The 19,293-nt window shown below is 40.4% G+C and overlaps 1 protein-coding gene across 2 annotated transcripts; it reads left to right on the forward strand.

Moving 5' to 3' along the window:
- Positions 1 to 9,064: 9,064 nt before the first annotated feature.
- Positions 9,065 to 17,818, forward strand: nr2e1 (nuclear receptor subfamily 2, group E, member 1). 2 transcript variants are annotated; one of them, XM_035422200.1, is made up of 9 exons: positions 9,065 to 9,917; positions 13,257 to 13,402; positions 13,978 to 14,065; positions 14,407 to 14,642; positions 15,131 to 15,277; positions 15,518 to 15,614; positions 16,346 to 16,495; positions 16,920 to 17,025; positions 17,296 to 17,818. In XM_035422200.1, exons 1-9 carry the CDS (start codon positions 9,893 to 9,895, stop codon positions 17,456 to 17,458), a joined length of 1,158 nt encoding a protein of 385 aa, XP_035278091.1. In that variant the 5' UTR covers positions 9,065 to 9,892; the 3' UTR covers positions 17,459 to 17,818. The 2 variants fall into 2 exon arrangements, with proteins under 2 accessions (XP_035278091.1, XP_035278089.1); XM_035422198.1 differs by having other exon boundaries at positions 9,066 to 9,950.
- Positions 17,819 to 19,293: the final 1,475 nt, after the last annotated feature.

The following is a 19,293-nucleotide window of genomic DNA, read 5'->3' on the forward strand; positions in this document are numbered from 1 at the left end:
TTGTTAACGAGCCTTTTCGAGAAACCCCCTTCACCGGTGGCTGAAAGCAGCGGTCCGTCCCTAGGGGGGGGAACTGGTGGTCACATCAGACCGATTTCAGAGTACTGGATGATGGCATTCCTGTATATTTTAATATTAATGGGGGACGTCAATAAAGCTGGCCCGAGCTTTCAACAGGTGCTGTGCCATCACCCAGGCCTTGAAAAGACTTTTCTTAAAAAAAAAAAAAAAAATTTACTATTCACTAACACCCATTAAGGACTAAAAAAAAAAAAAAAAAGAAATCCTACAGGAGAGAGAGTTTAGTCGTCCTTAAAGTTTTGAGTCACTTTCCCGAGCTAAAACACGGGTCGATATTTTTCCCCTTAAAAAAGAAATTGACTTTTGTTTGGAGTTTGTGAAAAGTGGGAATCAGGGCCGGGACAATGGGACTCCCCACCGCGCTGGCTGAGTGGAGCCATCTCAAATCAGTCAGCCAAGGCACCAATTAATCCGCTCTTTGTCTGTCCGAACCCACCAGCAGCACATCAACACATTTGGCCATTGTTCGGGGCTTCATGCAACAGGATTTGCTCTTTGCAACAGCCAGTTTTGTCCGAAATAGTTCGAGCGGAAGTTTCTCACTGACAATTTGCCCCAAATAGATTTGTCAGCGTCGACCCGCAGGTTTAAGCCCCCGTGTCCTTCCCTCTTTTTTTTTTGGGAAGGACACGGTCGCAGGTAACGGCCCCCGGGGGCATCGCTGACAGGACCGCGGTGCGGAGTACCTGCTCTCTGCGGCGGGGGTGTTCCTCGTGTGTTTGTCCTTATCTATACCGTCCAAAAAACAACAACCACAGAAGAAGAAGAAGTGGGCTGGGGGGTGCTGTGAACAGGCTGAGTAGTGTTCTCTAGCTGGTGAAGAGCACAGCCAGAACCTTCAGAAACTTTCTCTCTCTCTCTCTCTCTCTCTCTCTCTCTCTCTCTCCTCACTCACTCGCATGCACACACATACACGCACACACACACGCATGCACACAAACATGCACACACATACACACACACGCATGCACACAAACATGCACACACATACACACACACGCATGCACACAAACACACACACACACACACGCACACACACACACTTCAGGGCCCAGATTCACTCACAACAGGTGCACAAATGACAGTGTGGGGAAACTGGAGCAGGAGCGCAGTCACAGATACAGTAGGAGCGCAGTCACAGATACAGCAGGAGCGCAGTCACAGATACAGCAGGAGCGCAGTCACAGATACAGCAGGAGCGCAGTCACAGATACAGCAGGAGCGCAGTCACAGATACAGCAGGCGCGCAGTCACAGATACAGCAGGAGCGCAGTCACAGATACAGCAGGCGCGCAGTCACAGATACAGCAGGAGCGCAGTCACAGATACAGCAGGAGCGCAGTCACAGATACAGCAGGCGCGCAGTCACAGATACAGCAGGAGCGCAGTCACAGATACAGCAGGAGCGCAGTCACAGATACAGCAGGCGCGCAGTCACAGATACAGCAGGAGCGCAGTCACAGATACAGCAGGCGCGCAGTCACAGATACAGCAGGAGCGCAGTCACAGATACAGCAGGAGCGCAGTCACAGATACAGCAGGCGCGCAGTCACAGATACAGCAGGAGCGCAGTCACAAATACAGCAGGAGCGCAGTCACAGATACAGCAGGAGCGCAGTCACAGATACAGCAGGAGCGCAGTCACAGATACAGCAGGAGCGCAGTCACAGATACAGCAGGAGCGCAGTCACAGATACAGCACTGCGCAAAACCCCCCTGTCCTTCAGGCCACACAGGCGGCAGCACGTTTGACATGTGACAGAGATCGCCCCGTCCTCCTCCATTCAGCTCAAGGGACAGTCTTGGGGTGCAGCACAGGAGGGCCACAGTCCATTAGTCCGGTAGCCCCTCCAGTTTCATTACGATTCCTAGAATATATATTTTTAAAGAAATTTAAAAAAGCAAATTGCTGATAAGCATAATATGCAAGCAGAAACTACTATTATTATTATTATTATTATTATTATTATTATACCAGAATCACATTACCAGAATTATTTTCACGACACAGTGGAATTCACATACATTTTCAAAATGTGCCTATGAATCTGGATCTTGGCATATTTACATTGAAATTTTTTTCTCAGAGAAAAGACCTGTTTAATTCGTGAATAAACACCGCAGGGAATTTTCTTTACAATTGTGTCCATACCTCATGCCTTTAAGATAAGATCCTTTCCCTGCTGCTCTTAGTACCTGTAATGCCATTAAGTCATGTGACTTCTTGCATATTAAAATGAGGTCACAGCAATGTTCATCTTCTCCTTCGGTGTATGGTTTTAACCATAGAGTAAATGGCAAATAAATACATTTCTGTTGCAATAAACCCCTCTCCACCCAGGTGGCTCAACCAGTGTACCTGGGGTCTGAGCCAACAGTCGCTCACACCTCATGATACACTGGGCGGCAAGCGCTATCCCAAAGATTATTTACCCTTTCTCAAGGAAGTGTCATAAACACAACTAATTTAAGTTGAGAACTGCTAGGATAATAATCTTTGATGGGAGACCAAGATCTAATTGCATAATTGCTTATTCATACGAGATGCAAAACACATAAGCCCATTTACTACAGACTGCATTTACAAGTGTTTATTTTATTTTATATTTAACACAACAAATGCAGGACAGAAATTATTTGTTTTATTTCCACGATATGCTTGGAAAGCCTTTCTTATCTGGAAGCCCAAAGCCTGCTTTGTATTTATTCTGTGAACATTTAATTTTCAGAATAAAAAAACATTCATCATCTAATGACATTAAAGGGAATTGGATTGGCATTAATTGCCATAGTTGATTTCTCCATGGTGAAATATCCACCTGTTTTACCACAACCTCTGATTGAGGAAGATCCTACCATCCTTCCACCATTTTCCGACGTACGTTTTATTTAAACGGGACAGATGTTACGGGAGCAATTTCCTTAATTTGAGTCTTTCAAGATCACTTCAAGGTACTTCACCCCTGTTGGCGACCATGGCGACATATTGAGCATACGCGGCGGACGCCTGATAGGCTGCCAAAATCCATTTTAATTGAAGTGCGTCGTTTTTTAAGGGTTCCTGAACTGCTAACATGCAATCTGCATATGTGCTAATCCTGATTGTGGCCCCGTGTATCGCGGTGTCCGTGTCTAAACTGGCTCTTACGAGTCACACCAGTAACTCCATAAGCCCTCACAGAAAAGGCCCGGGACTAAGAGCTGCACTTTGCAGTCCTCCTTCGGAAGTGCAGTGTAATGAATGGGATTGAGGCCTAGGCCTGGTCAACCGTTCAAGATTTGCCCATCAGTCAATCAAACACAAATAGAAATATTTCGTCCTTTCCTCGTGAGCAAAGCTGGCGGAGTTCACCAAAAATGGACTGCAAGAAAGAGTGGACACTGGAAACATCACTGGAATAAGTGCAGTGTTATCAGCTTTAACCCTTTTAGGCATTAGAAATATGTGATTAAAATGTTCTTAACTGAACAATGATGGAATGCAGACGTAAGAATCACTACTGGTAAGAGAAAGCAATGGAGTTCTAGAACACTGACTTAGAAAAACTTGAAAACAGTATTCCAAAAAAACGACTTTTCAACAGAAATGGGAGAAATACCATGTTGTCAGTACAAGGTAGAACCTCTCACAACAACTCACACACATCTCACAACATTTCACATACATTTCACAAACATCTCACACACATCTCACACTTGGTGTATTGTTATGGTAGAATGTTAGTAAAACTTTACAGGATTTCACTGCTTTTGCAAAGCACTGTCAAAGTCACACAGGGGAACAGCAACAACTCTGTTATTAATAACAGAATCTGTACTGTTTTTACCTTCAGTAAATGGTTTTTCACCAGCAACACTGCTGCTCTTTTTAATGCTACATTTTTTTTCAGTGCCACATAGTACATACACAGGTGGCAACATTGCAATTTCAAGTGGACACCAGCAGAGGAGGAAGAGGTGCAAAGAGAAGACCTCTTTTTTTTTTAAATATGTGCTTTATGACCGAGTCACCTCATATCCACGGATCCCATTCCCCATACAGAAAATTCCCATTTAAAAAAATTGATGGAATGCCTGACATAATGATCAGAGAGACGATGATCAAAATGCTTGTTATCGGTTCAGTTCAAGCTAATCAACCCTCTTTATAATGTCTGATGGGAACAAAACGTTATTCTGGGGGGGGGGGGGGGAATCCAAGGGTGACTTTACAATGAAGGCATTTTAATAGTAAAAAGCTGTTTAACTAACTGTGGACATTTTTTTTTTTCTTTTCACAGTGAATAACTTGCAATGAAGGAGCTATTCTGCCTCTGCCTGAGAAACCCAGGAAATCAAGAGAGCGGCAAGTTTGCGATGCGATAATCATAAAGAATACAGTCATCCCAGGGGTCATAGCCGGCAAAATTTTATTCCGAAACGTTTACCAGATGTACCACCAAAAAAAAAAAAAAAAAGAAAAAAAAGTGTGTTATTTCAGGGTAAAATGAAGGCCTTATCCAGGACTTATTTTTTACTGTGAGTGTCTTTTAGCAGAACTGAAAGGACAGCCTGCTTCCTGACTTAGTCCCTGATTAGTCAGCCAAGATAATATTTTTAACATTGCTTATTTAGATCAGCATAAAAGAATTGGCAATTGCTTCAAAAAAAAAAAAAAAAAACCTAGCTCACTCTCAAGACCCAAAACCACTCTCATAGGTAGAGCTCCTGATGGATAAAACAGCCAGTATTTAATAGATCTGAATCGTGAATTTCAAACTGATTGCTGCTCTCAAACTTGTTTGCCTTGCCTTTTTTTTTTTTTTTTTTTTTTTTTGGGTGGGGGGGGGGGGGGGGGGGGGGCAGGGGCAGGAGAAATTCTGCTGTATTCAGTCGAACATGTTTCAGATCCTTTCAGTTTCTCCTTTTGTGTTGCCAAGAGGACCGCTAGTCATTCATAACTCTTCACACTCAATCAGCTCAAGTTTGGTGCATCACACAGGCGCACCTTATCTGCGTCTGATATGGGTCAATAATATGCATGTTTTGAAAATACGTGATCTATTGACACTCTTATAGCGCACATTGTTCAGCACACATTACAGGTTATGCAACATTGCGCTACAGAGGCATAAATTATATTTCTGGAAATCGGCAGAATTTGCATAATTCTCCTTATAGGTGCCGCATATTTTTGACCATGGATTTTTGACCATGGATTAAATTATGGATTAAATTATGACTTTGCAATGTATGCTTTTTTTCAATATTTATTATACTCCTGCAAGTGAATTGTCTACCAAGGCAAAGTTAGAGTGGCATATCACTTTCACTGATATATAATACATAGTAAAAGCCAAAAAAATTAGCTTTAAAACTTTAATGAGTGATCTGAGTTAAAAAGGGATCAAATGAACACTCTCAGAGGTAAAATGTACTCTGGCATTGTTGCATCATCGGTTCGAAGATCTACATGTTTTGGTTTCGGTTTTTGTCCCCACCTCCCCCCCCCCCCAAAACTATTCACACTGCACTCTTCTAGCATCTAATTTCCTTTCCCTGCCGTGTCTGTACTCTCCCATGCATCAGCGAGGCCTACTCAGAGATCTCGCCTAATGTGCCTGCCACTTCTTCTACCGTCGTCTTTACGGTTGTCTCCGTCATTTACATTGTGCGGGGAAACCACTCCGGGGATCCACCTGCCATTGGACACCACTCCTGAATTATCTGACTGGCGGCCGCCAGCGAAATGTAGCCCTTGTTCTGTATGCGGCCTCCTCGCCTGACAACACTCGACTCTCTGGGCCACGGTACAGTGTTTTTATCAAGGTTTCCTTTACCGTGACACATTAGAGAGGCCATTTTGTTTTTTTCTTATCATTATTTGTTTAGAATTTCATTTTTGAAAATTCCGCCAGCTTTTTTTTTTTACTGGGGTGACTATAGCAATATCTGAAGTTCTGCATTGTGCACCCTATGTAAAAACCCTGATGGTTGACTGAAGCATTCAACGTGCTTTGCTCTGGATATTAAATTGATGTCGCACCAAAAAATAAAAAATAATAAATAAAATATAAATATAATATAAATAAAAATTTTTGCCTTGGGTACAGACTCCATTTTAGCCAAGCTCCTATTCAGATCCACTCCAATTTTACTCTCACCAATACTCTTTAACACTGTTTTGTTTTTAAAAGTAAAAACTAATGCACGAGTATTGCATACTGGAATTATACATTTAAAAACGAAATTGAAGTGATGATGTAATCCTTGATGTTCCATGTATTACCTTAGCATTTTCATTCCCCCCCAACCCCCGACTTGTTGATAGGTCTCCCAGAATCCCTCACTTTCCACGGGCCTAAGGAGAGCACATTAATCCTTTCACGTGCGGCACGCATGTGTGATGAAACCATTAGAGTCAGGCCATCCAGTTAGCTCGGCCGTCGTTTGCAACACTACTTGAGTGACTGTCACATGAGGAGGCTTTGAGTAAATGCAAAAGATGCTACAGACAGCTGGCTCGAGACTGAGAGACAATGACTCGTTCGCATTGTTCCCCTCGTGCCGGTCAGTTGAAGAAACCCGGTCTTTGGAAAAGGAACCCGGTCCTTCATCTGGGGATTACCTGGATTCATTTTATTAGGCCACACTTGAGTGGATCTTGTCCTGATTTCTGTCCCTCGGTAACTCGTATTTTGTGAAGTAGCCAATCAAATGGTTCGTAATATCGCCAGCATAGTCTGCCATGATTAGATGATTGCATTAACCATTCACTCGCGTACTGAAAAGCAACGGACTGTCAACGTTTACAAGGAGTTGGATCTCCCAGATTTAAATGTGTCATAATTAACGTAGGTCTAATTTAAAACTTTTTTTTTTTACATTTTGATATGAAGAGCTGTCCACGGTTCTGAATTATTTCTAACGATAATTTATAATGAACTCTTTATTAAGACTGCTGAAGACTATTGGCACAAACTACCATGGCGGAAGTTTGCGCTATTTTTAAAATCAACAACGTTGTGCACTGTATTGTACAGTATAGTATTATTATTATTATTATTATTAATATTATTATTAAATATTTATCCCGAAGGACGCCGTATGCAAATTACGTTCGACACTTGAAATTAGCATATATTATGATTTTTTCCCCCCAAACTTGCTCTCCTCAACAGGTGACCGTGCACGCGGCTGTATCGGCTGGGTCAAATTTAATGATTAAAGGCCAGTACACAACTGAATAATTGCCGTGCAAATTGTTTAGAACTTAGGACCAATTAATAATATTTGGTACCCGATTAATATAAGCATTCATTAAGTACCAATTGGCTTTGATAGTAAAATATATATTTCTGGGGATCCAAGTGAGTCGCTCATAGAAACCACATTTATTTTTTATTTTTTTAAATCTATGGTCATAATAGTCTTCGATAATTCCAAAAGATGATTTGGTTAATTATGTGTGAAGCCTATGACTGAATGACAGGGATTATATAGTTAAGCAGATTAAAAGTTTGTGTATACACGAACACACACACACATACACACACGTGTCAAAACATTGAAAATGATGAGAAATAAATATTATTACTTCCATTGCAAATTTCCATCACTAATCAAAATTCATACTTTTTTGTAGCTTTTGATGGTTCTTTCCTCATTTTCAAAAAACAAAACAAAGCCATCATACAATGGGTAGTATTCTCCCATTATAAAAGAGGAAGAAAAACATTTTTAAAAAACAATTCACACACACACACACACATATATATATGTATATATTACGTATTATCAAATATATACGTATTATCAAACTTAACAGAAATTAACAAAAAAGCCAAGGCAACAGGACAGTGAGTCAGGGCAATTAACCAGGCATCCACTGCGCTCTTGGTTAAAATTTAGACTTTGAACACACACGCATGGCCCCGGGTTCCGTGGGAATGCACATAATTAAATACGAAATATGGATTTCTGGTGTTACCAGCGAAAATGCGGCAAGCTGTCAAGGTCAGAATGTCAGTGAGCAGGCTTCGGGTGCGGTCCCTCCGCGACTGTTTTCCACACCAGTGAGCATCGGGGCGAGGAGAAGAAGTTTAGTGCACTGATCCAAATTATTGTCTGGGTCTCAACCTGCCAACACGGAGGGCAGATCAGCACTGCCATACAAATACTTCTGGCTTGGGAAAAAAAATCCCCAAATGTTTCATATGAACTTGTCAGTCTAACCTGTTAAATTACCACGATGGACCTTGTTGACCATTGGAAGTTCCTATTTATAGAATGGTCTATAAGTAAGGCTTGTTTTTATAGAGCCTTCCAAAGTTTGCTTTAAAAATAAAATTAATGAATGCTCATATAATAGTGAATAAGTCGAGTGATATTAAAAAGGATATTGGAACAAATGAGGTTGCCGCTATATTTTCCAAAATTTTTAAATTTTAAGTGATGGGGGTGGGGGGGGGGGTGTCGTGTCGTTTCTGAGAAAACAAATACCGGACATCTGCAAATGCGTAAACTACAGGGTGCACAAGTGACAAAAACTTCCACTGGATTCGAGTGCAGATCACGAACACATATGGACTGATAACAAACTCGCCGACTCCATGTCGAAGGTGGATTGATTTTAAACGGGGGATGCGATTTATACTGCACGTGCTACGTCGTTAGAAGTATAATATTTGGCTGTATAGGCCCATAACCACTCTGATACCATGCCTAAAATCAGGACACCCGTAAAAATAGGCAAGACCTGTGGTCAAAACGCGAACGCCTGAAACATTAAGCGGCATTCAAAAGATTTGCACCGAACTAAAAACCAAGCACAATCCATGTTTGCTCAACAGGTGGATTCCGAAATCAGTTCTGGAAGCAGCTTTAAACAAGCGGCAAAGGAACTGATACGGGTTCCATACTTTATGTACGGTTTGTGGTATTAATCCGGTTCGACCTGAACCCCGCAGTAACTAAATTATTTTTTTTTCTAAATACGCCTCTTAAAACACGCTTTATGGTGTTCGTAACTTCAAAATAGGATAATAATCTACGAATAAAAATAATTCCTGCTTCACGTCAGTTGAAATCGAACGTCTCTGTTTGCAGAGATTTGTCAGCTGTAGGTATCGTTTTAAAAATCAACCCGATAACCGTAGTATCAATCTTCCCAAAATTATATTCTATGTTTACAGCTGAAAGTGTGTGAGAGCCTCGGGAATATCAGAAGCCTCTACTCCCCCGAAGATTAGTGACGTCATGTTCAAACTGGAGTTAAGGGAGAAAGCAGGGAAAAGCTAAGTGGGCAAAGTAGTTCTGGCTCTCCACCCTCTCTGCCTTCTGAGCACTTCTCATAAATATTACTTTAATCTGGAAGCTCGCGGCAGAAAGTCACCCACCGCTAACAGGGGGCTTTGAATCCCACACGACCGTTATTATAATTTTATTCATTTTTGTATTCGTCCAAGACTCGCCTGCGGTTGCCTGATTTGGTGCTGCCGCTGCCGACAGTTTTTCCGCAACTTTCAGCGCCCGAGTCTCTCGTCCAGACCATCAACATCTCGGCAACTGTAGAGCTGGAGGATCAAAAGCAACCGAAAGACTTGCTGAAACTCCGGTCTTCTCCGAAACCTGGGAATTTTCTGTCCTGTACAACGGAGGAGGAAAAACGCAAGATATTGCTGAAACCCTCGACCGTAACGACTCCTGGATTTCTTTTCTTTGGTTTTTAACAGTTTGGCTGCGCAGAAATTGACTTTCGCCTGCTGCCTCGAGGCCACGGGATTTAATATTCTCCTAATATAAATAGGCCTTACGTTCAAGATCGCCCAAGATGAGCAAACCTGCCGGATCAACAAGTGGGTGTTTAGATATTTTAAATGTCAAATCCAGTAAGTGACAGTTACGCCGTCCTTTGAAAATGTTAAAGTTAAATGTGGTTGTCTAGATGTATAGCCGCTGCGTGAAAGGCAATAAAACACGGGGACATTTTCAATAAGTTGATAACTCGATGGGTGTTACATGTGGTAATAATCCGAATATTGAGCGTGTCTTAATATCCTTTTACTGGACAATTATGGCTGCATACCATTTTATAATCGTTCTTTAGGATCTTTCCATAAACTCATATTTGTCAACAATTCTGCACATTACCTGTATTATAAGTTTTGTGGTTTTCTTTATATACAGAGGAGAACTGTACGTAGGCATTGCACGACAGAAGCTGCAAATCCGGGGGAGTTGTAAAATTGGCGTTAACTGGTAGTTACGAAACTTGTCAAGATCAAAAAGTTGTTGTCCATGTGTAAAGTGGCAACGCTGACCGTGTGCCAAGCAGTCGTTATGTTTTCATAAATGTATGTTATATGTCAGAGAAAATGTGTTCTTGTGGGGAAAAAAACATAGAGTTTCTTTTATGTTAAAATATTTTTCCACTGTAATAACTTGTGGAAAATGTGCAAGAATACCAAACGTAGCCGAAGCACTGAAATTCTACGGGTGGCCCAGAGAATGAGGTGATGTCACTATTGTTTTAAGAATTTGATTCAGTAATTGTCATAAGATATTTCTTTGCTCAGCTCTTTGTGATGTGGGCCTTTTTTGCTTCCTTTACAACCTGCTGTGATAGTTTATTTAAAAAAATATGTCAATATAAACTGCTGCTTTAATAAACGAGACTTAATAGATTGTGTATTTCCAGCGCGGCCTAATAGTTATTTGACAGTTATTATATAGTTGATATAATCTTTGCTTTTAGTGTGCTAATCTTTAGAACAACTATCCCTAGATTTTTAGTTAACGAAAACTAGCATATTATTGCTATTGTTGTATTTTTTTTAAAGCAAGTATACCGAATCCTTGTTTGTTGGTTTAAATCTACATTCTCTGAAAAATGTGCAAAGCTTATTGATACGACAGTCTACGGTACCAAAGTCGTCATGGTAGGCCTGTGTAAGTACAATTTAAAGAGGGGTAATATTAACATTTGTCTGAAGTGTGATGTTTGCAGGATGATTATTTGTATGCCTTTGCGTTCCGCCTTGTTTTCAAATCGGACAGCATAGATATGTTTCCCATTTGATAAACGTGATTATTAAAAAAATAAGATACATTGTTTTCATTTATTCCAGTCTTACTTCACGCATTCACGTGTAACAATCATCTTATATATCTTATCCACAGTCCAGTGTGTCAATGTGCGCTGTTTACTGATATGAGTTTCTTCATTGTAATAAATAAACAAACAAATAAATAAATGAATAAATAAACTAGTCTCTTAGAATTATCACGGTGCATAATAATCCATAATCAACCATCCAGCCAATTTTATCTCATACTTCTTACACTTGAATTATTAGGAAATATCTATTTTTGGATTTTAGTAACTCATAAACATGCACAGGTAAACAGGATATTATTTTACAACGGTTATTTATTATTCGTAGAGTTGTGTGGTCCTGTTTCCTGCATGAAGCACGTAGTAACACATATTGTACTATCTGGGTGGCAAGAAAAACCTTGGGAAAGTCACTAAAACAAAGGATAACTTCTTTCAGCAGTTTTTCCACCCAGGTTGATAGTAATTACAGTAATAGAATATGCCACATATCTTTAAGCAATTATAACTCACAATGAGCACGAAGGGACCCCCGCGGAGAGAAGTTAAAGATGCTTTCACTCGCTCGATAAAATTATGCTGTATTTTACTTTTTTTTGTCTAGACGAAATCAGTCGATAAATAGTTTTTGTTCAAATATCTCAACACAAAAGGACACGCCACTATAATGTAAACAGGCTGCAGAATAATACAAAAAAAAGGTACAGCGCTTATTGCTAATAAAAAAATGGTTTAGATTTAACAAATACGCTAGGGGAAAAAAATTAATGGATTTCCACCTGTGTCAAATCGTTATGAATTCGGTGCATGTTTAAAGAAACCCCATTAACTATTTTCGAATTTGTATTTTGCAAATGACCGTGTTCCCTCTTTTTTCCCCAAACGAAGCACCATGATAAAAATAGCATATTCTTTTAATTATTTGTTAACAGCAAGCGACGATCTACATAAATGCATTCTATCTTGGTTGTCATTTCTTGTCAAACCTGTTTTGTGCAACACTACCGGCTAATTGGACGCGCAAGAGGAATGCACGATTGAAAAAGAACCTCTAAACAAGTGGGATAATTTTCTGACAACTTCTCAACCAATGAATTAGATTTGGTCTCCAAATCTTCGAAATTATCTGCAAAACGGCACTTCCCCCGATTCCACCTCTCAAGTCGATTGCTTTTCCTAGTCGTTATATCCGAATTCCCATGCTACCCTCTTTGACGGGTCACTGGTGCATCAATGGACAGGTGGCAATATGTCATTGTAATTACATAGACGTTTTTTAAGCTCCTAATATACATGAAAATATATTTCTACGTATTCATTTAAATGAAATTAAGAAAGAACATTCCGTTTATTTTCTGGATAATCTACATACACTTCATTTTAGTTTGTGAAACGAGATCGTTTGTATTATTCCCATTGCTGTGTCACTCTCTAATCCTCGAGCCTATAGACCTGTTGTATAAAGCAGCTGTCGTGTTTCATTATAAAGGGAGTTGGCAGCTTGTCGGGTTCTAGGCAGTCAGACGAGTTTCAATGGGAAAATCATTAAGTTAACACTTTCTCTAATGTCTCCATTGTCCGCCCTCAAACATTGTCTTAGAGACCTTCAATATGACGCTTCCCACCGAACAAGCCACAAATTCACACATTCCCATGGACGGCACATTAAAATGCGGAACAGTATTCTTTGTACCGTTTTTCTTTTTTTTCTTCTTCTTCTTTTTTTTTGGGGGGGGGGGGGTTTGGAGAGAAAGGACGGGACAGAGTCTCTGGACTGTAGTTCTTCAAAACCTTTTTCACAGAATATTGCCGGAGGATTTGCTTTGATTTACGCACGACAGTTTGATAACAATGTCAATCATTTATGAAACGTAACATTTTTTTCAAAGCAGGCTACTATTTATTGGCAAAGCCACTTAGACTAGAATTGGTCTGTTTAACTTAGTGGAGGCTAATACTGTAGGCCTGATGTAGGCTATTTTTCTTTTCGGTACAATGACCAATAGACGAAATTGGTACATTTTTCATAGCGTGCTCATAGCGTGATTGACATTTGTTATTTATTTTTTATTTTTATCAGGTCGAATTTTGGATATCCCCTGCAAAGTATGTGGAGATCGAAGTTCTGGAAAACACTACGGTGTCTACGCCTGCGATGGATGCTCAGGATTTTTCAAGAGAAGTATTCGCAGAAACAGAACATATGTCTGCAAATCTGGCAATCAGGTGCACCTCCTCAAACCCCCCCCCCCCCCCCCCCCCACCCCCCCACCCCTCCACCCCCCACCACCCCCATTCCCCCCGCTACACACACGCACACACACGCATGTATTCCCGATTTGGGTTGGACAGAGGCAGTTGCAAACATTGAAAATGGACCTTATCCGTTATTGACGAATTTATAGCACGCACAATTAAATACCATTATCCTGGATTTGTTGCCAAAGGGGTTGTTTCGTTTCTCAAATGACCTAGTTGTGCAAAGTTGATACCAAGCAGTGTGTGTATGGACTGAATTGCGTCCCAGTTGCAAACCATCCCTGCAAGATGGACGTGCTATAAATATGTCGTGTATGAATTTGTCTAAATGACAACAGGTTGTTGTCACGAAATCGTACATCAATTAGGCCTACTTTTGATGAACCAGGGCGATTTAAGTCCATACTTTATTATTGTTTAATGTACCAACAAGCGTTGGTTTTACTAGACCCACCTGTTGGTTGACCTATTGTCAAAAACGTTTTTGCCTTTTTGCTGTTGTGTAACTTACTGTTAAATGAAACGTGTTCCCAACATCACAGGGGGGATGTCCTGTGGATAAAACACACAGAAATCAATGCCGAGCTTGTCGACTGAAGAAGTGTCTGGAAGTAAACATGAATAAAGACGGTAAATTGATTTAATTACATTTTTTTTCTTCAGCAGTGCGACATTACTTTTGCAATAGCTACGAATATAACAAGGACTGTGGCTGCAGTCTATTTAATCAACAGGGCTGTCAAAACAGACAACACGTGGAAAGCATTTGTTCTTTCAATAAGAACATATATAACACAGTTACTCTTTCCAGTTAACGCGAAGGTGCATCGCCTCGGTTTCCTTCTATTATCACCTCTTTTTAGAATATAAAAAAACGACAGCAACTAGACTAACACAGTCGTATTTTCTAATTACGTAAGAAACACATTAAAGGCTCGTGAACTGAATGATCTTTTTGCCCATCTCAACAGCTGTGCAGCACGAGAGGGGGCCAAGAACGTCCACCATACGGAAGCAGGTTGCCCTGTATTTCAGAGGACACAAGGAAGTGAACGGGTCCTCTACTCACTTTCCAGCTTCTTCCATGCCGGGCCCGCCTTTCTTCACCGCCGTCACTCAGCTGGAGCCTCACAGCCTGGAGCTGAGCACGGTGTCCAGCACGCCGGAGAGGCAGGCGATCGTGGGGCTCGCGCAGCCCACCCCGAAGGTACGTTCTTCCCCGTCGCGTGCGGAACGCAGCGACTGCAACGTCTTACAGGGCAGCAAGGGCCCCGCGCAGAAATTCTAAATAGCGCTGTGTGCTTCCTAACAGAAGTATTAAAATCCTTAATAATCGTTTTCCACTTTTTTTTTTTAAAGTAGCCCTGCGTAAGCATAGTGAACGTGCATACCTGGAGCGCGCGTGCCATGCTTGAGCTTCTTTACAATATGATCGAAGCTGTAGAGTTTTGATGCAGTTAACATCAGTTACACGACGTTATTCTTTGACCCTAACCCTAACCCTAACACCAAAACTGCTCGCAATTGAATTTACAATGTACTCATTCATTAAACACTGACAGTGTGAATTGTGAATAGACTGTCTCTAGAATATCTCTCTCTCACACACACACACACACACACAAACACATACATACTTTTAAAGTGGGAATATAAATTTCTTCGCGTGGTAAAATGTCACGTTTTTATTTTCAGTACCCGCATGAGGTCAGTGGGACACCGATGTACCTTTACGAGGTGGCAACAGAGTCTGTGTGCGAATCAGCCGCTAGACTTCTTTTCATGAGCATCAAATGGGCCAAAAGTGTACCTGCCTTTTCCACCCTCCCTTTACCTGACCAGGTGAGAATTTAAAAGCCATGACTTCAGGTGCACATCGAAAATTTACGACGCTAATTGTCTTAATTTCACAAACAGCACTTAATTAGGCCATCGTGTGTTCGACAGTCACAATTAGCGTATATATTACACCATTGACAAACTGCATGTTTTCCACTAGCAGCAACAAAAAAAAAAAAAAAAACTGATTTTATATGCAGGTATAATCTTCCTCATTACTGATATTTATAATCTGTATTACAGTTAATCCTATTAGAAGATGCCTGGAGAGAACTGTTTGTTCTGGGCATTGCGCAGTGGGCGATTCCAGTTGATTCAAGCACCCTTCTTGCAGTTTCCGGTACGTACTCTAAAGAACACCTTTGCAGGTCACAAAGATAGTGTACCGTGTACAAAAATATTAATAAATAATCATTACAAATTATCGACGAGAAATTAAATGCAACTTACAGTTTTCACTTACGAATGTGAGCATGTATGATATGTTGGGACATTAAAAATGTGTTCACAACCTGATCAATCAGTTCATGCTTTGAAAAGGTTGTGTTAATAAAAATTTAAAAAATTATATGCTTTAGTATTGTTGTATATACAGTAGCTCCTCAGGGAATTTTGTTAGCCACACAGTAAAATGTCCAGTGTTAATTCAACACCAACAGTGTTAATTCGTCATACGGGGTTTCGTCATACTTGTTCCTGGTTATGGTTATACACTTTGTTGTACGTCGCTCTGGATAAGAGCGTCTGCCAAATGCCTGTAATGTAATGTAATGTAATGTAATTCAATTCTTAACATATAACATGTGGCCCCACTCTGGAATGTGGGTCCAAATGTTATATGTTAAGAGGAATTGAATTAACACTGGACATTTTACCGTGCAGGTCTCCCACTGTTGCTAATATTACCCAATCGGATGCACTGTGTTTTTGCATTCCAAGTCACTCTGGATAACCGCGTCTAAACGATGTAATGCAATGTAATGCAATGTAACAAAACTGTACGTGTAGGCAATGAGAAGTTTGGAAAACGAGAAAAGTGAAACTGAAAGGTGTTTTGTGTTGTCTTCAAAGGCATGAACACAGAGAACACAGAATCACAACGGTTGAATAAAATCATTTCAGAAATACAAGCTCTTCAGGAAGTAGTCACCAGGTTCAGACAGCTTCGCCTTGATGCAACAGAATTTGCATGTTTGAAGTGCATTGTAACATTCAAAGCCGGTGAGTAGCCCACCTTTAAAAAAACTAGGCTGTATTATAAAACTGTTACGTGTTCAGCCTCGACGCACCAGAAACAAGAATCAGTTTCATATAACAATGATTACATTTTATGAGCTTTTTTAAGCAAATAAAAACGACGCAAAGCAGCAAGACGACATGAGTATCATTGTAAAACAGGTCCCAAATACCAGCATCATTATTTACAGTACTGTTCTATCAGACGTTTATGCATTGCCACTGTTACATTGTTGCTCGTGAAAATAATTATGATAAGGAACAGCCGTTTCCGTTGGGTTAAATCGAATCGAAGGTTCCCACCAACGGATCGGCGTTTGAGGGACATGCGTTTACGGAAGGCAGTGAGTGATTCTATGACACTGGAGCGCGTGATGCAAATACATGTTTCTGTGCTGTGTGTGCTCAGTCCCCACTCACAGTGGCTCCGAGCTGAGAAATTTCCGCAACGCCTCGGCCATAGCAGCCCTACAGGACGAAGCACAACTCACCCTGAACAGTTACATACACACAAGGTAAGCGGAATTTCATGGATAAAAATAATTGGAAATAAAATATTAAAGGAACATCAAACTTCTCGTGAACTGCTAATTTCATCGTGTACATTAAAGTTTTTAGAAAAACGTCTTACCATGAGGGGTTAGGAAATAGCCTATCCTTCGATAAACACATTGGAATTACACACGTGAGAGCAGCGGTCACGTGATCAAACATGTCAAATGAAACGACTTAACTGTATCCTACTTGCCGGTATACTGAAGTTCATTCGTGTTTGTGATTTTAAGATACCCAACACAGCCCTGCCGCTTCGGGAAGCTGCTGCTTCTTCTGCCGGCGTTGCGATCGGTGAGCCCATCTACCATCGAAGAAGTCTTTTTCAAGAAGACCATCGGAAATGTGCCAATCACGAGGCTGCTTTCTGACATGTACAAGTCCAGTGATATATGAATGCCTACGGCCTGTGATAAAGCTTACAACAAGCAGCTCGCGCATGACACAAGCATTTGAAAGAGTGCAAAGTCGAACACCCCAAAGAATTACAATCTTAGTACATGTGCCGGGTATTTTAAAAAATCACCTACAACCAGGAAATGATTTTTGTCGAGTTAAAGGGGATTACTGACAAAAGCCTGAATGACATGATTTCATAAATCTGAAAATAACAGTTATTGTACTTGTTAAAATGTATTTTCCCAATGGAATTACCTCTGACCTATATAAAGATCATGAAAATGCTCACAAAAAGCCACTTTATTCCGGTTGGCGTACAATTCAATGGATATATCTTCAGATGTAAAAAAAAAAAAAGTGACAAAGAATGGTCGACTTGTGAAAGGTTATGTGTAATTTGTTAGTTGTTTCATGACAATAAACGTTTTCTAAGTGTCTGAAAGACCAATGAAAGCAGAGAAAACCAAATAAACAAATAAATAAATAAGTAAATAAATAAAATCCAAAATACAGGCATTAAAACATGACGTAATGGAAGAGGGAACTGGTCGCTGTCCCTGACATAGTGCTGAAACCAAAGGGCGAGGCATCATAACACGCTTTAGAAATGACTGGCCCCCGGGGAACACGGTTCCACTTTCAGTCACTACGAACTGTGCCGCGAGGACTTGACTGGAATGATTTTTTAGAGCTTTCGACTGCTTGACTTTTCAAATGAAAACAGGTACAAACGCGGCCTGCGTGCGTGGCTGCATTGGTTCAAAATATCGACTGAACTTAAAAAAAAGGTAAACAAGTAGCCCATTACGTATTTTTGTGCCGCGCGCGTGTGGGTGGGTGGGTCGGTGTGTGTGTGTGTGTGTGGCTGCATTGAAATGATTACTTTGAAAAGTAGACACTAACACTGGAAAACGTTGAGCACTTGTTTTTTGTTTTTTTTTTAGCATGTAAATATTTTCTCCTGTTGTAAAGAGTGGTTTTAATTTTGTGAAAGTTGTACTGATATATATCGTTAGAATAAATACTATTGAATTATGCACCGGACTTGGCTTGTGTGTCTGTGTAGATATCCAAATTTTATTTTTGTAGCACTTCCCCGTTTGCGGCAGATATCCTTGGATGCACGTCACGTTTGGAATCGGAGTCCAACAAATCTGGAATATGATTGATAGAATGGTTCGAGGATCAACGGAGAGAGGAACAGAACAGTGCACATTGACAGCCTGGACCTTGTGGAATCTCACAGAACAATACGTTTTCCAGGAGGTTTCAAGTATGTTTTCACAAATCAAGGACTTAGTTCAAATTGCATTTTTTACTTTCCTTTCTGATAGAAATGACAAAGTGGAAAACATCAGTTAAGTGTATGATGCCCTTCAGGATGTTTTTTTTTTTCTTTTTTAATATTACGTCTTCAAAACTTCTGTTCACTGTAGTCCAGAGTTGCAGATAGCAGATTAACACAAAGCATGAGTACAACAGGCCAGTTTTGAATTTGACAAGCTTCTACAGTGATAACATGCCATAATTTGAAGAAACATTCTAAGGTCTTTAGGGCTAATCATTCAACCATAAATGGAAATAACGATTTAGCACACATAGGGAGGGGTTTCATATCAAATGGAACACAGCTCATATGTGCTTTCAACAGACCATAGATATTTAATAAGCAGAGCTGTTAAAAAGATCAGACAACATTAGATATTAACAAGGCCGAATTGTTAACAGTTTCAGTTCAGGTTCAAGCGTCCAAAAAAATAAATAAATAAATAAAATAAGTGGACAAGAAGAAATCAGCAATCAGTAGAAAAATCAACCAGCAAAAGGCATTA

This window comes from Anguilla anguilla, chromosome 6 (genome assembly GCF_013347855.1).
Source record: "Anguilla anguilla isolate fAngAng1 chromosome 6, fAngAng1.pri, whole genome shotgun sequence".
NCBI classification, from domain to species: Eukaryota; Metazoa; Chordata; class Actinopteri; order Anguilliformes; family Anguillidae; genus Anguilla; species Anguilla anguilla.

Excerpts from the sequence above, each read along its gene's own strand:
- nr2e1 (XM_035422198.1), top strand. The coding sequence starts at position 9,893 with ATGAGCAAACCTGCCGGATCAACAAGTGGGTGTTTAGATATTTTAAAT. Across the intron at positions 14,643-15,130 it reads TCGCGCAGCCCACCCCGAAG|TACCCGCATGAGGTCAGTGG; the intron begins GTACGTTCTTCC and ends TTTTATTTTCAG. Across the intron at positions 17,026-17,295 it reads AACAGTTACATACACACAAG|ATACCCAACACAGCCCTGCC; the intron begins GTAAGCGGAATT and ends TGTGATTTTAAG.